Genomic DNA, 19,361 nt, shown 5'->3' with positions numbered 1-19,361 from the left:
TTCTAGGTATTTTTTCTTCAGTGATCACTTCATTATTAAGTAGTGTATTGTTCAGCCTCCATGTGTTTCTATTTGTTTACAGATCTTTTCCTGTTATTGATATCTAGTCTCATAGCGTTGTGGTCAGAAAAGATACTTGATACAATTTCAATTTTCTTAAATTTACCAAGGCTTGATTTGTGACCCAAGATATGATCTATCCTGGAGAGTGTTCCATGAGCACTAGAGAAAAATGTGTATTCTGTTGTTTTTGGATGGAATGTCCTATAAATATCAATTAAGTCCATCTTGTTTCATGTATCATTTAAAGCTTGGGTTTCCTTATTTATTTTCATTTTGGATGATCTGTCCATTGGTGAAAGTGGGGTGTTAAAGTCCCCTACTATGAATATGTTACTGTCGATTTCCCCTTTTATGGCTGTTAGTATTTGCCTTAAATATTGAGATGCTCCTATGTTGGGTGCATAAATATTTACAATTGTTTTGTCTTCTTCTTGGATCAATCCCTTCATCATTATGTAGTGTCCTTCTTTGTCTCTTCTAATAGTCTGTATTTTAAAATCTATTTTGTCTGATTTGAGAATTGCTACTCCAGCTTTCTTTTGGTTTCCATTTGCATGGAATATCTTTTTCCATCCCCTCACTTTCAGTCTGTATGTGTCTCTAGGTCTGAAGTGCGTCTCTTGTAGGTAGCATATATATGGGTCTTGCTTTTGTATCCATTCAGCCAATCTGTGTCTTTTGGTGGGAGCATTGAATCCATTTACATTTAAGGTAATTATCGATATGTATATTCCTATTCCCATTTTCTTAATTGTTTTGGGTTTGTTATTATAGGTCTTTTCCTTCTCTTGTGTTTCTTGCCTAGAGAAGATCCTTTAGCATTTGTTGTAAAGTTGGTTTGGTGGTGCTGAACTCTGTCAGCTTTTGCTTGTCTGTAAAGGTTTTAATTTCTCCATCAAATCTGAATGAGATCCTTGCTGGGTAGAGTAATCTTGGTTGTAGGTTTTTCTCCTTCATCACTTTAAATATGTCCTGCCAGTCCCTTCTGGCTTGCAGATTTTCTGCTGAAAGATCAGCTGTTAACCTTATGGGGATTCCTTTGTGTGTTATTTGTTGATTTCCCCTTGCTGATTTTAATATTTTTTCTTTGTATTTAATTTTTGACAGTTTGATTAATGTGTCTTGGTGTGTTTCTCCTTGGATTTATCATGTATGGGACTCTCTGTGCTTCCTGTACTTGATTAACTATTTCCTTTCCCATATTAGGGAAGTTTTCAACTATAATCTCTTCAAATATTTTCTCAGTCCCTTTCTTTTTCTCTTCTTCTTCTGGAACCCCTATAATTCAAATGTTGGTGCGTTTAATGTTGTCCCAGAGGTCTCTGAGACTGTCCTCAGTTCTTTTCATTCTTTTTTCTTTATTCTGCTCTGCAGTAGTTATTTCCACTACTTTATCTTCCAGGTCACTTATCCGTTCTTCTGCCTCAGTTATTCTGCTATTGATCCCTTCTAGAGTATTTTTAATTTCATTTATTGTGTTGTTCATCATTGCTTGTTTCACCTTTAGTTCTTCTAGGTGCTTGTTAAATGTTTCTTGCATTTTCTCTATTCTATTTCCAAGATTTTGGATCATGTTTACTATCATTATTCTGAATTCTTTTTCAGGTAGACTGCCTATTTCTTCTTCATTTGTTAGGTCTGGTGGGTTTTTATCTTGCTCCTTCACCTGCTGTGTGTTTTTCTGTCTTCTCATTTTGCTTATCTTACTGTGTTTGGGGTCTCCTTTTTGCAGGCCGCAGGTTCGTAGTTCCCATTGTTTTTGGTGTCTGTCCCCAGTGGCTAAAGTTGGTTCAGTGGACTGTGTAGGCTTCCTGGTGGAGGGGACTAGTGCCTGTGTTCTGGTGGATGAGGCTGGATCTTGTCTTTCTGGTGGGCAGGTCCATGTCTGGTGGTGTGTTTTGGGGTGTCTGTGGACTTATTATGATTTTAGGCAGCCTCTCTGCTAATCATGGGGTTGTGTTCCTGTCTTGCTAGTTGTTTGGCATAGGGTGTCCAGCACTGTAGCTTGTTGGTCGTTGAGTGAAACTGGGTGTTGGTGTTGAGATGGAGTTCTCTCGGAGATTTTCGCAGTTTGATATTACTTGGAGCTGGGAGGTCTCTTGTGGACCAGTGTCCTGAAGTTGGCTCTCCCACCTCAGAGGCACAGCACTGACTTCTGGCTGCAGCACCAAGAGCCTTTCATCCACATGGCTCAGAATAAAAGTGAGAAAAAGGAGAAAGAAAGAAAGACAGAAAAAGGATAAAAGAAAAGAAAATAAAGTAAGGTAAAATAAAATAAAGTTATTAAAATAAAAAATAATTATTAAGAAAAAAATTTTTTTAAAAAGTAAAAAAAAAAAAACAAAAAACGGACAGATAGAACCCTAGGACAAATGGTGAAAGCAAAACTATACAGACAAAATCTCACACAGAAGCATACACATGCACACTCACAAAAAGAGGAAAAGTGGAAAAAATAATAAATCTTGCTCTCAAAGTCCACCTCCTCAATTTGGGATGATTCGTTGTATATTCAGGTATTCCACAGATGCAGGGTACATCAAGTTGATTGTGGAGATTTAATCCGCTGCTTCTGAGGCTGCTGGGAGAGATTTCACTTTCTCTTCTTTGTTCGCACAGCTCCCGGGGTTCAGCTTTGGATTTGGCCCCGCCTCTGCGTGTAGGTTGCCGGAGGGTGTGTGTTCTTTGCTCAGACAGGACGGGGTTAAAGGAGCCGCTGATTCGTCAGCTCTGGCTCACTCAGGCGGGGGTTGGGGGGGGGCACGGAGTGCGGGGCGGGCCTGCAGCGGCAGAGGACAGCCTGACGTTGCATTAGCCTGAGGCGTGCCGTGCGTTCTCCCGGGGAAGTTGTCCCTGGATCCTGGGACCCTGGCAGTGGCAGGCTGCACAGGCTCCCCGGAAGGGAGGTGTGGAGAGTGACCTGTGCTCGCACACAGGCTTCTTGGAGGCGGCAGCAGCAGCCTTAGCGTCTCATGCCCGTCTCTGGGGTCCGCGCTGTTAGCCGCGGCTTGCTCCCGTCTCTGGAGCTCCTTTAAGCAGCGCTCTTAATCCCCTCTCCTCGCGCACCAGGAAACAAAGAAGGAAGAAAAAGTCTCTTGCCTCTTCGGTAGGTCCACACTTTTTCCCGGACTCCCTCCTGGCTAGCCGTGGTGCACTAACCCCTTCAGACTGTGTTCACGCCGCCAGTCCTCCCCCTGCGCTCCGACCGAAGCCAGAGCCTCAGCTCCCAGCCCCGCCCGCCCCGGTGGGTGAGCAGACAAGCCTCTCGGACTGGTGAGTGCTGGTTGGCCCTGATCCTCTGTGCGGGAATCTCCCCACTTTGCCCTCCGCACCCGTTGCTGTGCTCTCCTCCGCGGCTCCGAAGCTTCCCCGCTCCGCCACCCGCAGTCTCCGCCCGCGAAGGGGCTTCTAGTGTGTGGAAACCCTTCCTCCTTCACGGCTCCCTCCCAGTGGTGCAGGTCCCGTCCCTATTCTTTTGTCTCTGTTTATTCTTTTTTCTTTTGCCCTACCCAGGTACGTGGGGAGTTTCTTGCCTTTTGGGAGGTCTGAGGTCTTCTGCCAGCGTTCAGTAGGTGTTCTGTAGGAATTGTTCCACGTGTAGATGTATTTCTGGTGTATCTGTGGGGAGGAAGGTGATCTCCGCGTCTTACTCTTCCACCCTCTTCCCCCTCACTCTTCCAATCTGATGTGATTCTAATCAGCTTTATAAAGTGTATATTAAGCTTGTAATTTTTCTTTATAGGTTTCTATACTTCAAAACTCACTGTTTAAAGCAGAAACTAACACACCATTGTAAAGCAATTATACTCCAATACGGATGTTAAAAAAAAAACCCTCACTGTTTAAATCTAATTTAATGTTGGTATCAGAATGCCACAGGGACATCCTTCAAGCAAAAGATACTGTTTCAAATTTATATCTAATTAAATTTTAGCCTTTTTAAACCTAATTGTTGACTTAGGGAAGAAGCAAATTACAAAAACAAAGTCAAAAAAAAAAAACAAAGTCAGAATTTTACATAATAACTTTAAAATCCCTCAGAAAAACTTCTATGTATGTCCCAGAGCTGCCCCATCTGAATCCCTAATTCTGTACTTCCATGTATACCCCCATAGTTTCTATGTTAAAAAGAGGCTGTTAGCGTGTGAATAATGAGCCTCATGTACTTAACTCAAGATGCTTAATTATAAATTATAAAATGATATTTATATCTTGTTTTGGGCTAGGGCTAAGAGACAAACTTGTGAAACTATTAATTCTAATCACCTGCATGTTGCTTCAGGTTTTCTATTTGGATAATCATATCATCTTTGCATAATAGTCTTGTTTCTTCCTTTCCAATATCATTTTTTCTTTTTCTTAACTTACTACACTGACCAGACCCTCCAGTACAATTTTTAATAGAAATGTGATTTCAAGCATTCCTGTCTTATCACTGATCTTAAAGGAAATGCTTTTAATACTTTACCATTAAATATAAGATTTGCTGCAAGTTTTCTTCTCAACTTAAGGAAGTTCCCTTCTATTCATAGTTTGCTCAGGGTTTATTTTTGTCATGAGTAAATGTTGAATTATATCAAGTACTTCTGCATTACTAAGATCAAATTATTTTTCTTCTTTAATCTACTGTGAATAGGGCTTAACAGAACCTTTCCCCATTAAAAGATGATCTTTGCTTAACTCTAGCTTAGTTTACCTAGTAATCTGATAATACAGTATGTCAACTATGTTGCTAGACAAACTTGTTTCTGGTAAAAATGATCCCTGATTGGTAAATTGCTTTGGATTGGGAGGAATCCAATCCAGTATAAGCAAACTATAAATACCCGATAGGGGAGCCAGAGCTCTGGGCTTTTCTGAGTGTGTAACTCATAAACAGGTGTGTCATCTATGAGGCGTCTGGGAGCTGGGCTTATGGAGTTGTTACAAGAGATAACTGGCTTCTGTGGAGATGCGACCTTTAAACTGGGGTGTCTACATCCATCTGGCATGAATCTTGTCTCCTGGCATCTGAGACTTTATCTAGGGAGGCAAAGAAAACAGCTCATGGATAGCTGGTATGAACTGCTGCCAGATGGCTGCAAAGACTCCCGGAGAAGAAAGTGTGACATTGTGCCATTAAGCTCTGGTCCCTGTGCTATACAGTATCTTTCTGAGGATGTTGGTACCAAGGGAGGCCTGTGATACTGTTAAGTCTGGATGTTTAGCTGCCCCTAAGACTCCCTAGTTGGCATTGCAGTTCTATTAATGCAGTGAAGTGTGATCATTGATTTTCTAATGTTCAATTAATCAAGTATTCCTGGGATAAACCCAACTTGATTGTCACCTATTTGGTTGGTTTGCTGGATTTTTTGGGATAATATTTAGTTTAGGGTTTTTGCACCTATGTTCAGAAGTAAACTCAGACTAGTGGTTTTAGATCCTGTTGTCTGCTGAAGTTTTGATGTTAAGATTATATTACTCTCATAAAAAGAATTGCTGAGTGTTACTTCTTTGTTTATACTCTGGAATAGTATATGTTAGATTGGCGGTGTTTGTCCCTTAGATGTTGGTAGACCTTCTAAGTAAAACTGTCTGGACCTGGGGTTTTATCTGAAGAAAGTTTTAAAATTAGGATTGAATTTCTGGGCTTCCCTGGTGGCGCAGTCGTTGAGAGTCCGCCTGCCGATGCAGGGGACACGGGTTCGTGCCCCGGTCTGGGAAGATCCCACATGCCGCAGAGCGGCTGGGCCCGTGAGCCATGGCCACTGAGCCTGTGCGTCCGGAGCCTGTGCTCCACAACGGGAGAGGCCACGACAATGAAAGGCCCGCGTACCGCCAAAAGAAAAAAGGATTGAATTTCTTTAATGATTATAAGACTATTTAGGTATTCTATTTCCATTTGAGTCCAAGTGATAAGTCCTCACCCCCTGGCCATGAATTTGTCCACTTTGTCTAAGTTTCCAAATCTTCTGACATAAATGGCTCATAATATCCTCGTAACTGCTTTTTGAGAGTGTGTTAACATCTGTTGTAAGGTCCCTTTTCATGCCTAAATCATTTTCTTGTCCTTTTTAACGTTTTTTCTTGCTTAATCTTGTCAGTTTTGTCAATTATATGAGTCATTTGAGAGAACCAATTTTTTATTTTGTTAATTGTCTCTATTTATGATTCTATTTTACTCAATTTCTGCTTGTATGTTTATTTCCTCCAATTTTTAGAAGTGTATTCTGTTGTTCTTTTACTAACCTCCATAATTTGTATCAGTCACAAAATATTTTTCACCCTTTCTTTTAGAATATAAACATTTAAAGTTATAAATTGCATTCCACACATTTTAAAATTCAGTGTTTCTATTATTCAGTTTTTAATATTTTCTATTTTCCATGACAGTTTCCTTTTGATCACGAGTTACTTAAAAGTACATTTCTCAATTTCCAACATCAGGGGTTTTTTTTCTTATTTTTTAAATTATTGTGTACTTTGTGCTATTAATTTCTAATTATTCATTGTTGCTGGAGAAGGATGTCTGTGCGACACTAGTTCTTTAAATGGGATTTGTTTCATGGTGCAGTAAGTGGTCAAGTTGTGAAGTTGTTCCATACTGAGATTAAAAATGAGCTTTTGGGGAATTCCCTGGCGGTCCAGTGGTTAGGACTCTGTGCTCTCACTGACAAGGGCCCAGGTTTGATCCCTGGTCGGGAATTAAGATCCCACAAGCCACGTGGTATGGCCGAAAAAAAAAAAAAGAGCTTTTGGCTTTGTTTATGTCCATCAGGTAAATCTAGCTAACTGTGTGGTTCAAATCTATATCTTTTCAGCTCGGTGCTTTGTGACCATATAGAATGGTGGGATAGGGAGGGTGGGAGGGAGAGAGATGCAAGAGGGAAGAGATATGGGGATATATGTATATGCATAGCTGATTCACTTTGTTATAAAGCAGAAACTAACACACTAATAATTGTAAAGCAATTATACTCCAATAAAGATGTTATTAAAAAAATTATATCTTTTTTTGTTTCTTTTAAATCTGCCAATTACTGTGAGAAGTGTGTTAAAATCTCCCACTATGATGGTGAACTTGTCAATTTCCATTTCTACTATGCCAGACTTAGTTATATATTTTGAAGCCTATATTATATTGAAGGATAAAATATTTTAGTGATATATCTTTGCATGTTATTAGCTGCATGCAAATTTTAGAATTGTTTTATCTCCTTGTAACCCTCTTCATCCTGAGAAATACCTTAAAGTCTATTTTTTTCCCTAATATGAATAAAGCCACTTCAGTCTTGTTTTGGTTAATATTTGCCTGATATATTTATGTTCTTCTATCCTTTTCTTTTCAACTTCTTTGTGTCCTTATGCTTTAGGTATCTCTTTCAAATAGTATATTGTTGTATTTTGTTTTTCTAATCCAGTCTGATAATCTTTGGCTTTTAACTTTTTAGTCTAGTTATATAAATTGAGCTGGATTGCCTGTTCTGTCTCTTGGGAGATGTGTGCTCTGCACAAGTCACTAAATATACCTGAGCTTCCATTTCTATCACAAAATGAAGGACCTGAATGAGATTCCTGAGGGACACGATTCTAGCTCTAACATTCTCTGGTTCTGCAGAGAAGAATTATAGTCTGTTTACATTACTGAGTCCATCTAGTCCCTGCGGTTCTTGGAATGTTCTTTTAGCAAAGTATAAACTAATACAAGGACAACCTTATGTGTAAATAGCAGGGAATATTCTTTTTACAGTGTCCCACTTTCTATAAAAGCAAGTCTAATGGCTGTTATATAATCATTTAAAAATATTTTATTAAGCACTGATTTTAAAAATGCAAGAGAAGAATATAACAACTCAGAGCAAATGCTTGAAGGAAAAACAAATATCACTATAAATATTGCACGTATAAAATCTCTTTTTTACATCTTCACACAACTCATTTCTAAAATATCCTTTTACAGAGATGTATAAATAAACTGCTTCCAAACTGTCAACGCTTGATACATTTAGTTTCTTATCACCTCACTAAGTCTGCAGGTTTCCAATCGGCTCTCTTCTGTGCAGGCAACAGAACTTCCATCAGTGACACGGGAGCTCTCCGACCTACATCATGTGAAGAGTAAATCTCTCTGAATGCTCAATATTTCAGGTTATAAATTTTCTTTTCCTACTGAGAAAAAAATAGATCCTTCAAAGGCAGTGACAGAACGCAGCTTAAATGGACACAGTTCACTGTTAACATTGCTTGTTCTTCAAGGCGTCCAGGAGCTTCTGATTCTTGGTCTTGAACATCATGATAAAGCTGTTGGGCACGATTTTGCCTCTCCCATCTTCACCCACTTGGCCCATAATAATGTAGTTTAGACCTAAAAGAGAATATAAGATTAATTTTTTTCTCTCTGTGTGTTGGTTTGAAACAACTTCGACTATAACTCACCTCTAGGTAAATGCTCTGTAAATGGTATAATTAGACATTTATCCTATCTAGGATAAAATCTGGTTTAAGACTCTCATTGGGAAAAAAATCTAAATGTAACTGAATAGCATCTTCCAGCTCTGCTAACAGTAGGAATGTGGATGGAATGATTCGATCCGGTCACGTCCAGCTCTGCGGAAGGTCTGACGTATTTACTGAGTGTCTGCTATGAACAATACACTGTTTCTGTGAAAGGCTCTCCTTCCTCAAGGGGCTTCAGATGGCCTCTCCTGGTGTCACAAGGCTTCTGGATCTCCCCAGGCATTTGTCAGCTAATGATCCATCGTCTTCTGTGGTTGTTGTCTTGGACTTTTTATTAACATCTCCAACATTTATACTATGTAAGTTTTTTGAGGGCATGGTTGGATCATATACTTCTTTCCATTCTTATAGTCCCTTGCAAAAAGATAAGTCCTAAAAAGTACTTTATTCTGTTATACTGTTGTTTATATATCAGTGTTTCTGGCTAAGGTAGGCCTAGACTGAGGCCCAAGCTGAGCTATGTAGGATTCAACTCTGAAGATCTATACTGCTTCAGAAAAATGTCATAAAGGAAGTGTGTCTTACCACCCCCTTTATTCTCCCTCTCCCCCGTGTGTCATAAGAGAAATACGTGTTTCTTTTTCTCTTGCATAGGCCTTCCTCTGTTGGCCTACACTGGCATCATAGTGGTCTTGAGCCTGTGAAGGCTTGGTAGGATGAGCAGGTAGATGCCACCGAAAGCCTGGACTGCTAGCATCGAGATTTGACTGTGTCTAGATGTGCATTATTTGCTGTTCCGGGCAGTTCTGGAAAGAAGTGTTACCTTCTGCAGAGTCTTTGCTATTCCCTCTAAAGAGTCAATGTGAGGCTGCTCACCTTCCGACTCTTCTCAACAGTCTGAATTCATAGTAAAGCTTTCTTGAAGTGGATATGCTATATTTCTGTGTGTGTGTGGCAGAGGTTTGGTTTGTTTCACTTGTAGTAGAGGTGTGTAACAAGACTGAGGAAAGGAATGAGCTGATATTGGATAGAGAAATCATGGCACAGCACACAGTGGAATGCCAGGCATTATTGCCATGCCGAAAAAGAGATCTATACGTGCTGTTGATGGAAAGCTGTCCACATATACATCACGTGGGGGAAAAGTGTCAGTAGAACATATGTAGCATGATCCCTCTCTCTACGTGTGTATGTGCAGGCTTTATATGGATAGAACTTTGTGGAAGGAGCTGTTCATTGTGCCTCTGGTGAAAGGGCAAGGGCTTCACTTTTTATTTTATATCCTTCTCTACTTATTTAAACTTTTTAAAAACCATAGAGCAGGGGCTTCCCTGGTGGCGCAGTGGTTGGGAGTCCGCCTGCCGATGCAGGGGACACGGGTTCGTGCCCTGGTCCGGGAGGATCCCACATGCTGCGGAGCGGCTGGGCCCGTGAGCCATGGCCGCTGAGCCTGCGCGTCCGGAGCCTCTGCTCCGCAACGGGAGAGGCCACAACAGTGAGAGGCCCGCGTACCGCAAAAACAAAAAAACCCATAGAGCATACATTACTTTTATAAGTTAAAGAACCTGTTTAAAAAAAAAAAATCATGTACCTTTGGCTCTGAAGTAGCTTTTCTTTTTCCAAAATTTCTTAATAAACTCATCTCCATCTATGGATTTAATAATCCTGTATCTACAAATGAATCCCAAATCTTTCATTCTAGCCCATAGATACCTCTCTTCTGAACTCCAGCTCTGAATTTCCTGTTCCTTGATGGATATCTTCCTCTACACACAGTAGTGGCACCTTAAGTGCAATACTTCAAAATCTCTTTCTCCTGATGTGCTCCTTCTCTGTCTGTTCCCTACTGATCCAACTTCAGACGTTTCTTGGAATCATTGATCATTTCCATTATCTCGTCTTCTTCCACAAGTGACCGGAACTGGGATTGGAGCCCAATTCTGGCGGACTCCAAAGGCCCTCCTTCGAAACCACAAGTGGGCAATACATTCGCCCTGACTTTACTTCCCTAGACCAGCCATGGCATGGAAAGATCCATGATTTTCTCAGAGAGGCTCTCCCGTCCCCTTCTCTGCTCCTGAGCTCCCCTGGAAGAAAGACTGAGGTTTTTCTCTGACTCACCTCTCCTGAGGAGCGGGCACTGCTTACAGACCACGACGACCTTGGCACTCATGTTCTTGCCGGCCTGCTGAATTGCCAGATTTCCTTCTTTATAGATGTTGATGATTGAGACCGTGGCGTGCAGACTCCCACCTCGAGGGATGGTGGTGATAACAGTCCCGGCCAAGACTGCAAAAGAAAACGTTTTTGAAATAATGGGACAGTGAAGGCAAGTGTTAGCAGAACTGAACGTAATTGTACATTTCTCTAAGTGTCAGATGGGAAACATTTTAACGTAAGAAAGAAGGTCCTAATAGAGCCATTGAATTTGATTCTGTACAGTTGTCACCAAAATTCAGGTTGAACAAAAGGAGTCGTGGAGCTGTTATGTTACCGCAGCTGTTAGGTGTTGACACTGAGTAGCAAAACCAAAATATCTGCCGAATTGCAGTCAGTTGCTGAGATGAGGGCTCGTTCCAATGTTTTATCCAACGTGTGGATCAGTTACCAAATAAGGGATGGGCTCCTGCGCCTCTACCTGTGAACACTCAACAGGACCTTGTACCTTTAGAGGTAACACCATACTAAGAGGCTGCACGATGGGGGTCTGAGCCACGAAGATCTGAGTCCTTGTGTCTGTGTGGGTGAGCGCCTACCTTTCTGTGTCTCCCCCTGGTTCCTCTCTTTAGCTGGCCTCTCTCCTTGAACTTTTTTTTTTTATAAAACACGTATTTATTAAATGAAGAATCGGTCGTACAAATATCCACTCCCTTAAGCCTTCTCCCAGGCTTCTACAGCAAATGACCAATTGCAGGTGCTGGAGGAAACTAAAGAGAATTAGAAGCAGCAGGTTGGGATGGAGGTGGGGGGAAGGAAGAGGGAAGATGGGGGTCAGAAAATAAAAGCCCCTTTCAAGAAAGAGTATCATAAAAGCAGTGAAGGTAATCAGGGTTAGCAAAAACCAGAATTATTTTTGTTCCTTAGACCAACCCCCCACTTCATCCCTTATTTGTCTTCTCTCAGTGGATATCAGGTGCTCTCTCCTTGAACTCTGATTCATCCATAGATCCCCATCTCCCTCTAATGATCACTAAATATCTGTGTTTTTCTGGGTCTTTCACATTCTCTTTTTTATCCATCCTGTTTAACGCATTTAACAAGTCAAAGTATAGAACTGAGGTATAGCTTAAGACATTTTCTTGCTTAAAAAAAAAAAAAACTCTAGCAGTTGCTTTTCATTATGTCACTCTCTCTTTTTACTATGTGACACTTTTTACTATGTGACACTCAGAGAAGAGTCCTACTTCTGACCCACAGAAAGAAAGATGCTGTGTTTCTCAAAGGCGTGCTTTGGGCATTCTGGGAGGTGGGGGCAGTGGACATTCCAGGTGAGGCAGGACTTGCATTGAATGACTTTCTGATGAATCCTGTCTCTACCCAGAAAACCAGCAGCACCCGGCAGTTATTGTGACAATCAAAACCTGTCCCTAGGGCTTCCCTGGTGGCGCAGTGGTTGAGAGTCCGCCTGCCGATGCGGGGGACACTGGTTCGTGCCCCGGTCCTGGAAGATCCCACATGCCGTGGAGCGGCTAGGCCCGTGAGCCATGGCCGCTGGGCCTGCGTGTCCGGAGCCTGTGCTCCACGGCGGGAGAGGCCACAACAGTGAGAGGCCCGTGTACCACAAAAAAAAAAAAAAAAAAAAAAAAAAACCCTGCCCCTAAAGGAGTGTTACCAATGCTGGTAGGAAACCAATGGGCCACTGGTGATAGTATTGGGTCATTTTGCCATGGAAGTGAGTCACAGTGGAATAGATCGAGCTTTGGACTTGGCTGATATGACCCTTTCAGGATAAAGTGAGAACACACTGCTTATGTGGTGTGCAAAGCTCATAACATCAGAATTCTTCTCATGCCTTACTTTGACTTTCGGTCATGAGTGCTTACTGCAAAACGTCAGTCAGTAGCCGAGTGAAATCAGGCGGCTCTGAGGACAGGAAGGGAGATTTCCTTAAGCACCTCCTACAGAAGACGACACTGGGTGTGGGAGCAATGACACCTCGTGCTACTGGTTTTCATTTTCATGCCATTATTTGAATTTCGGCTGCAAACTCCAGTTAGATTTAGGGCCCTAGATTCTTCAGTGCCTTCGTACCTTCTCTGCAACATAGTCCGTCTGGGCTGCAGTTACCACTTGAAGGCATAAGAAAAAGCAAGCAAAGCCTCATCTGGGAGGCCCTTTGTTCTGGGTAACCTATTTAAAGGCTGTACCAACTTTCTTTTCCTGATAAGACTTCTCTTCGATGTTCCTTTTAAACATAACCAACATAATTAAACTTGGGATCTTTTGCTCTTAAGTGGTTTTCACAGAAAGTGCAATTTTTGTTTAATTGGAAAAAACTCTTAGAAATTCTAAGTCATTAGGTAATATCTCCTCAGGTTCCAGTTTATAAGAGTTTCCAAATGGATTTCAGATTTCCAAGTTTGAATTTAGTACTTTGGAAGGACACTACAGAGGAAATATTTGAATTTCTTTGGAGAGAGGCCAGCTTGGACATGTTTCTAATTAACTTCAGTTGAATTACAGATGTGTGAAAAAATACTCAGTGCGTGAAAACTATGTGAGAAAAAAGGGATACAGGTTTTTTCAGGAATACGGAGCCAGCCAGAAGACACAGAGCAGTAGTATCACGTACCAGGAGTCAAATTATTAAGTTTACGTGGAAAATGTATATTTTCTGTACATGAATTTTTCTCAGGTGTGAAATCTAACACTTCAAAAGGCACAAGTCAACATACCCTAGTGTGTAAGAAAATATTTTCTTGGGTAAATGAAGAGTGTAACTGACCCTTTACCATCACATTCACGGCAGTTCCTTTGAGATTAAGCATGCGGTTTCAGGTTTCTGATTAAAGAGGAAAGGCTGGGTTTTATTTCTTACCAAAGTTACTCAAGCAATAATTGCTTTCCAGAGTCCCCGACCGTCTACACTTCTGCTGACACAGGGCCACGGTGGGTTTTAAACCTTCATTCAGAGAAGAAAGACATAAGATTCAGGAAAATGAATTCAAGTATAATTGGTGTTTAGATCTGAATCTACCAATTTAAAATTCCCATATATTTCCCTGAGCCACCAATCTGTCATTGCAATGAAATAATTAAAAAGCATGCAAAGGCAACTCTTCATGCTACCGACTCCTGCTCTAATTTCTTCAGGGTAACTCAATACCCTCTGCGGAGTTTTAAACCTGAGATCAAAGATAACCCAAATTTAGCCCTATTCTCTTCTTCCTTTATATATAACTAATGCTGTAACTAAAAATAGATACAGTCTCATGTGCCCTGCTTAGAAAAACCCAGTACAACAAATATGAACACAGGAGATGTAGGTTAACTCCTCATTTTCTGAAAGGAATCCAATGGGTCTCCCCCTGAGGGTGGAGGGTACTTTCTTGGTGCACCTGAAATACACAGTCGCCCAAATGGGAGCAGTACAGGTTTCTGGGAACACTGCTCCTGTGGTAAGGTGTGTTATAGCCGTAATTAGATGCAACCAATCACTAAACATTTATTTTGAGCCTGTAAGGCTTATTAGTAAGGATTATTCATTGCCTAGAAGGATCTTAAGAACTGAGAAGTAGACAAATTTGAAAGTACAACTAAACAGGTAACCCCAGTGGTTCTCAGGCAGGGGTGATTTTGCCCACTAGGTGACATTTGGTAATGCCTGGAAATATTTTTGGTGGTCACAGCTAGGGGATGCCACTGGCATCTAGCGGGTATATAACCAGAGATGCTGCTAGGCTTCCTACAGTGAACAGGACTGCCCCCAACAGCAAAGAATGATCTGGCCAAAAATGTAAATAGTGCCAAGGTTGAGAAACTGTACTATGATGAAACGAAACGAAATGAAATGAAAATAATCCTCATTAAAAATGTTTCCAAAATATTTCCTAATGATTCACTTATATGTGGCAACATGCTAGGAAGAACTAAACAAAGCTGTCACAGAACACTACTTGGTGGGTAAGAATTTACAACTGTGATATTGCCCTGCTGATATGTTCTGCTAACTTTTCTGTGAAGTTACTCTTTTTTTTTTACATCTTTACTGGAGTATAATTGCTTTACAATGGTGTGTTAGTTTCTGCTTTATAACAAAGTGAATCAGTTATACGTATACATATATCCCCATATCTCCTCCTTGTGAGTTTACTCTTAATGTGTACCCCTACTCAACTCCAAAAAGGATCCAAAGTGGATTATAGTATTAAAATATATACAATTTAATGTTAAAATACACACAGTTTAATGGTAAAATAAACACAATAGCATATATATGGAGAAAGAGCTCAGAAAGCATTTAGAGGGACTATTGTTCTAGGAGTTGGGGACCTGAATTTACCTCATTCACTGAGTCAAAAGGTAGTGGCGTTAGTGGTTCTCCCTGTCTGATGAAAGAGCATCTTTTCACGTGGGCCACTGGAAACCAGCTCCTTCTCGGCCTCGGAATGCTAGTCTGGAGGTTGGGTGGGTGTCCCACACGGCCCCTTCTCTCCCTTCGGGACATCCCCGCTCTCTTGCCTTTCAGCCATCAGCTGTCCCACCCTGACCCTCGCCATGCTCCCGTCCTCTCTGCTGCCCTGCACTCCCCACCACGGCACCTGGTTCTCAGCCCTCCTCTCCATGTGCTCCCGCGGCGTGCCGGTGGGTCCTCCCTCCTCGGGGACGATCCCTCTCGGCGCCGCCACGGCCCCATCCTTCCCAGAGACGTTCTCTGCTCCGTCTCCGCCCCCGCCCCTCAGTCCCAGGCTTCCAGGTCCTGCTGAAGTCTCATCACCAATCTCCCAAGTGTGGACACCCTGTCAGCCAGTGTAGCCTCCTCTCCTTCAAGCTTATTTAGTTACTCTCAGACTCTCACAAGTACTTGCTTTCTGTCTTTAGAGGTTCAACACATTGACCCCTCGCATTCTTCCCACTGCTCCATCCTGGCCCGTCTCTACTTCCTTAGCTACTCCACTTAATTTCCATGGTCTGTTATCCCACTTTCTTGACAATATGTTAAACTCCCTTTCCCCTCTGCCCTCCAACCCTTAGGAAGCCTGAAGGAGCCTCTGCTTCTCCTTCTGTGCCTGCACGTAGACAGCTGAGGACCACAAATGGACCCTCGTCCAAGTGACAAGCTGTCTCCAATTTCCACAGCTGTTTTTCGGATTCTCCCAACCCCCCGGGGCTCCCACCTCCCTTCCGTCTCATTCTCAGCAGGTGACCTTGCCTATTTTCTGGGGAAAACAGAGATCATAGAAGAAAATGTCCTCGAAGCCCCACCAGACCTCCGAGCGGTCTTTATCTGCCCCCCTCTCTTCTTTCCTCCCCTGAGAGAGGAGGCTGCCCACGTCTGGTCTAAGGTCTGTCCTTCTGTGCGTCCTCCGAAGGCCAGACCCGCTCATCTTTGTGGAAATTTCCTCTACAGTTTATCCCTTCACTCTGCCCTTCTGTTCTCCTGCTCTGCCGGCTACTTCCCATTGGCTTTACCACGTTCACACCCTCCCTTAGGCTTGAACCTGTGCACTGAGTTGCTGGACTTAGTTTCCTCGCCTTGCTCCACACGCCCCGCACCCCCATCTGGCTTCTGCCTGCACAGCTCCACTCATAACCCTTGCCAGGGTGTCCAGTAGCCTCCACGTCGTGAAATCACATGGTGACATTTTAGTCCTGACGTTGTTTGAAGCCTCATCAACACTTGGCTCTTCTGACTACCCCCTTCTCAAAACACTCTCTTCCCCGGCCCCCAAGACACCTGGGTTCCCCCCACGTCCGCCGCTGCCCCTTAGCTGCTTTTTTCATTCTTCTCTGCCAGCAGATCCTCCCTCTTTAAAGACCTGGAGTTTCTAGAGATTTAATGCCAGCCCTTCTCCTTTCCCCTGTAACCTCTCCCCCATGGGGTCAACCATGTTGAAGACTCCAATTTAAATCTCTTGCTTAAATCTCTCTTCCAGCCTGGAGGCCCGTAGATCTTACTGTCTCCATAACGGCTCCATTTGCTTGTCTCACAGACACCTCTAACCCCACAAGGGCACAGCTTAACTTATGAATCTACCCCTCCACCTATGACTCTACTTCTGTGAATGGTAACATGGTTCCTCTGAGTTGTGCAAGCCAGGGACCCGGGAGGCATGCTTCTGGATTGCCCTAGTCCAATTAACCGCTGAGCCCTGTCAGTATCTCCCAAGGTCTCTGGCCTGCAGAACTGTCAGTGTCTCTTGACTGTCTCTGTATTTCTGTCTGGTGCAGTTCCCCTGGACAACCCCAAGAACATGCTGACCCTCCTGACCCCTACAGTCCATTCACCTCACTGGGGCCTCACAGAGTGATCTTCGTAAAGTGTGAATCTAATCCTGAACTTTCCTTAAATCCACCAACAGCTTCCCCTGCACTTAGGATAAAACCCCAACTACTCAGAGCATCAGGAGTGAGGTGGTAGGGCCTAAAGATGAACCTGGCAAGAGAGGCTAGGTACAAAGTGCGAAGGGGTTTGGCCCTTGTCCGTCCAATATGGTAGCCACTGGCCACGGAGGCTTTTAAATTGTAATTAAATTAAAATTCAGATCTTTAGTAGCACTTGTCACATGTCAAGTGTTCAACAGTGGCCACTGTATTGGATGGCACAGGTGTAGACAATTTAAGTGGGAGAAGGACACAGTCTGCTCTGTGTGTGTGTGTGTGTGTGTGTGTGTATGGGGCATTCAGTGGGGAATTAAGACAGAGGAAGGGGACCCTAAGAGTGTGGCTACAGTTTCTGTGGACCATGCTTGGGAAAACAGGTGGAGAAGCAGAATTGAGACAGAAAATAATGTGATAGAAATGAGTTACATTTGATATGTTTTAATTTAAATGTCTAGCAGTTGCAAAACTCTAGGAGAAAATTACAAATTCATGTTTGCAATTTCAGAGAAAGTTTAGGACTGGAGATAAAAGCTGGGGAACCACAAGATAAAAGCTGGGGAACCACATGAATGCAGACAGATAATTCACTGGAAAGAATAGGACACCAGGGTCCACTGAGATGGGCTGGAGAAATATTGCTGTAACGTGCGGCAATACACCTGCAGGCCACAAGGTGGCACACTGTGGAGTGCTCAGAAAAATCAGCCCTTGTAGAAGTGCCTGTACTCAGGACAGCCCTGCTCAGGGTACCTGCAGAAAATCGTGGGCAGTAAAGCTGGGTTTATCTCAGCCTATTTCATATATTAACCTTAGATCCTTCCTACCCCCCTTTTTTCTCCTCCCTGTATTTAGATTTTGAAATCTCAGGCCTGAAATCCTGGTGGGTGGAGCTGACAGGGTACAGAGACAAGATACAGGGACCCACACTTGCCCCTCCATTTCTTAGATAATACCAGAGTTTCCCGACTGGCTTCTCTAATACCTCAAATATTTTTGTTTGATTTACTCCAATTTGAAAAAAATAATACATTTTGTATGACACATTTTGGAGCATACCCCATCCCAAAAAAGTCCAAATACTGGCAGATGTGAAAACAGGCAGGTATCAGGGCCCTGAAACTTTAACCTAAAACACTACAGTTCTATGTAATAAAAAAAAAAAACACATAATTTTATAAGTGCCAAGAAATAAAAAGTAGGCTTGTCATGTGATCTGTGCCAAAACAGGATTCCTAGCATTTTTAAGTGACCATAATTTTCTTAGGTAACATTTTAAAATTATTAGCTTAGAAGCATTCTTACACCTTACACTTTTCTTTAATTCATGGAATCATATTATTCTCTTCCATAAGTTTTCATCTTATTTAACTTATTTTAGTCTCAAGTATTTTCCTCTTATTTAATTTTTTTTTTTCTATTTCAGAAGAATTTTTCTTATACTCCTCAAGTTTGTGTACAAACTTCAAACGAGAAAAACTTACTTGTAGTCACAGGAAAGGTGGTGGTAACAGGTGGTGCTGTAGTTGCCGGCAATTTCTTTGGCCTGAATTTGTAGTGACCGATAAATCCATCTGCAGTTAAACTTAAGTCTGATAAAAACTGAATGAGAAGTTCATTTCTCTCAGATACAATTGGCCTAAAAGAAAAAAAGATGTAATTATATATATATTTACAAATTTAGGTGACACCTCTCTGAAATGTAGAATTTTCTAACTTTCCATCAATTTCTGACGATAGGTTATTCTTTGTTTAAACTGAAAAGCTGAAATACTTGAAAAGATGATGGTCTTAATCTGCTCAGTATTAACGCGAATAGCTAACATTTACTGAACGTTTGCTCAGTTAGGCACGTGCTTTATGAAAACTGTTGAATTCTGTCTTCACAACAACCCTGTTATTATCCCCTCTTCATGGAATAGGCAAGTGAAGATCGGAGAGTTCAAGTGATTTGCCCAAGGCCCTCGGTTAGTATGTGGGAGAGTCAGCATTTGAAAGGACCAGGTGCCTTTAGAGACGCTGGTAGACGTTGGGACCAAGGTAAACACTGAAGCTGCAGCTGGTTCCTCACAAGCACCGCAGGGTTTGGCCTGACTTGGCAACCACACAGCTTCTTTGAACTAAGACTCTGGGTTCCAGCTGGCCTGGGGAGCTAGGGATGCTGGCCCTGGGGAATCAGATGGAGAACTTCGGTGAACAAATTCCCACACCCTGTGAAGACACCACCAAAGGGATCACCTCAGTGGGTTGGTCACCTAGGGATAAGAAAGCCATGCAGGGTTTAATGGGACTTTCATTTCATTGTTAATGAGAGTTCTTAT

At 42.3% G+C, this 19,361-nt stretch overlaps 1 protein-coding gene across 1 annotated transcript in view; it reads right to left on the bottom strand.

Annotated features, from left to right (window-relative positions):
* Positions 1-7,869: 7,869 nt before the first annotated feature.
* PCOLCE2 (procollagen C-endopeptidase enhancer 2) overlaps positions 7,870-19,361 on the bottom strand; it is a 71,367-nt gene continuing 59,875 nt past the window's right edge. Inside the window, exons 6-9 of the mRNA XM_082839328.1 lie at positions 18,525-18,679; positions 13,538-13,621; positions 10,621-10,788; positions 7,870-8,407 (exon numbers count right to left, since the gene is read on the bottom strand). Of these exons, the coding sequence (XP_082695454.1) occupies positions 8,277-8,407; positions 10,621-10,788; positions 13,538-13,621; positions 18,525-18,679 (538 nt within the window). The 3' untranslated portion in view covers positions 7,870-8,276. The remainder of the gene's footprint in view (positions 8,408-10,620; positions 10,789-13,537; positions 13,622-18,524; positions 18,680-19,361) is intronic.

Source organism: Leucopleurus acutus, assembly GCF_964270905.1.
Source record: "Leucopleurus acutus genome assembly, chromosome: 5".
NCBI lineage: Eukaryota > Metazoa > Chordata > Mammalia > Artiodactyla > Delphinidae > Leucopleurus > Leucopleurus acutus.
This window is presented reverse-complemented; position numbering and strand designations above follow the sequence as displayed.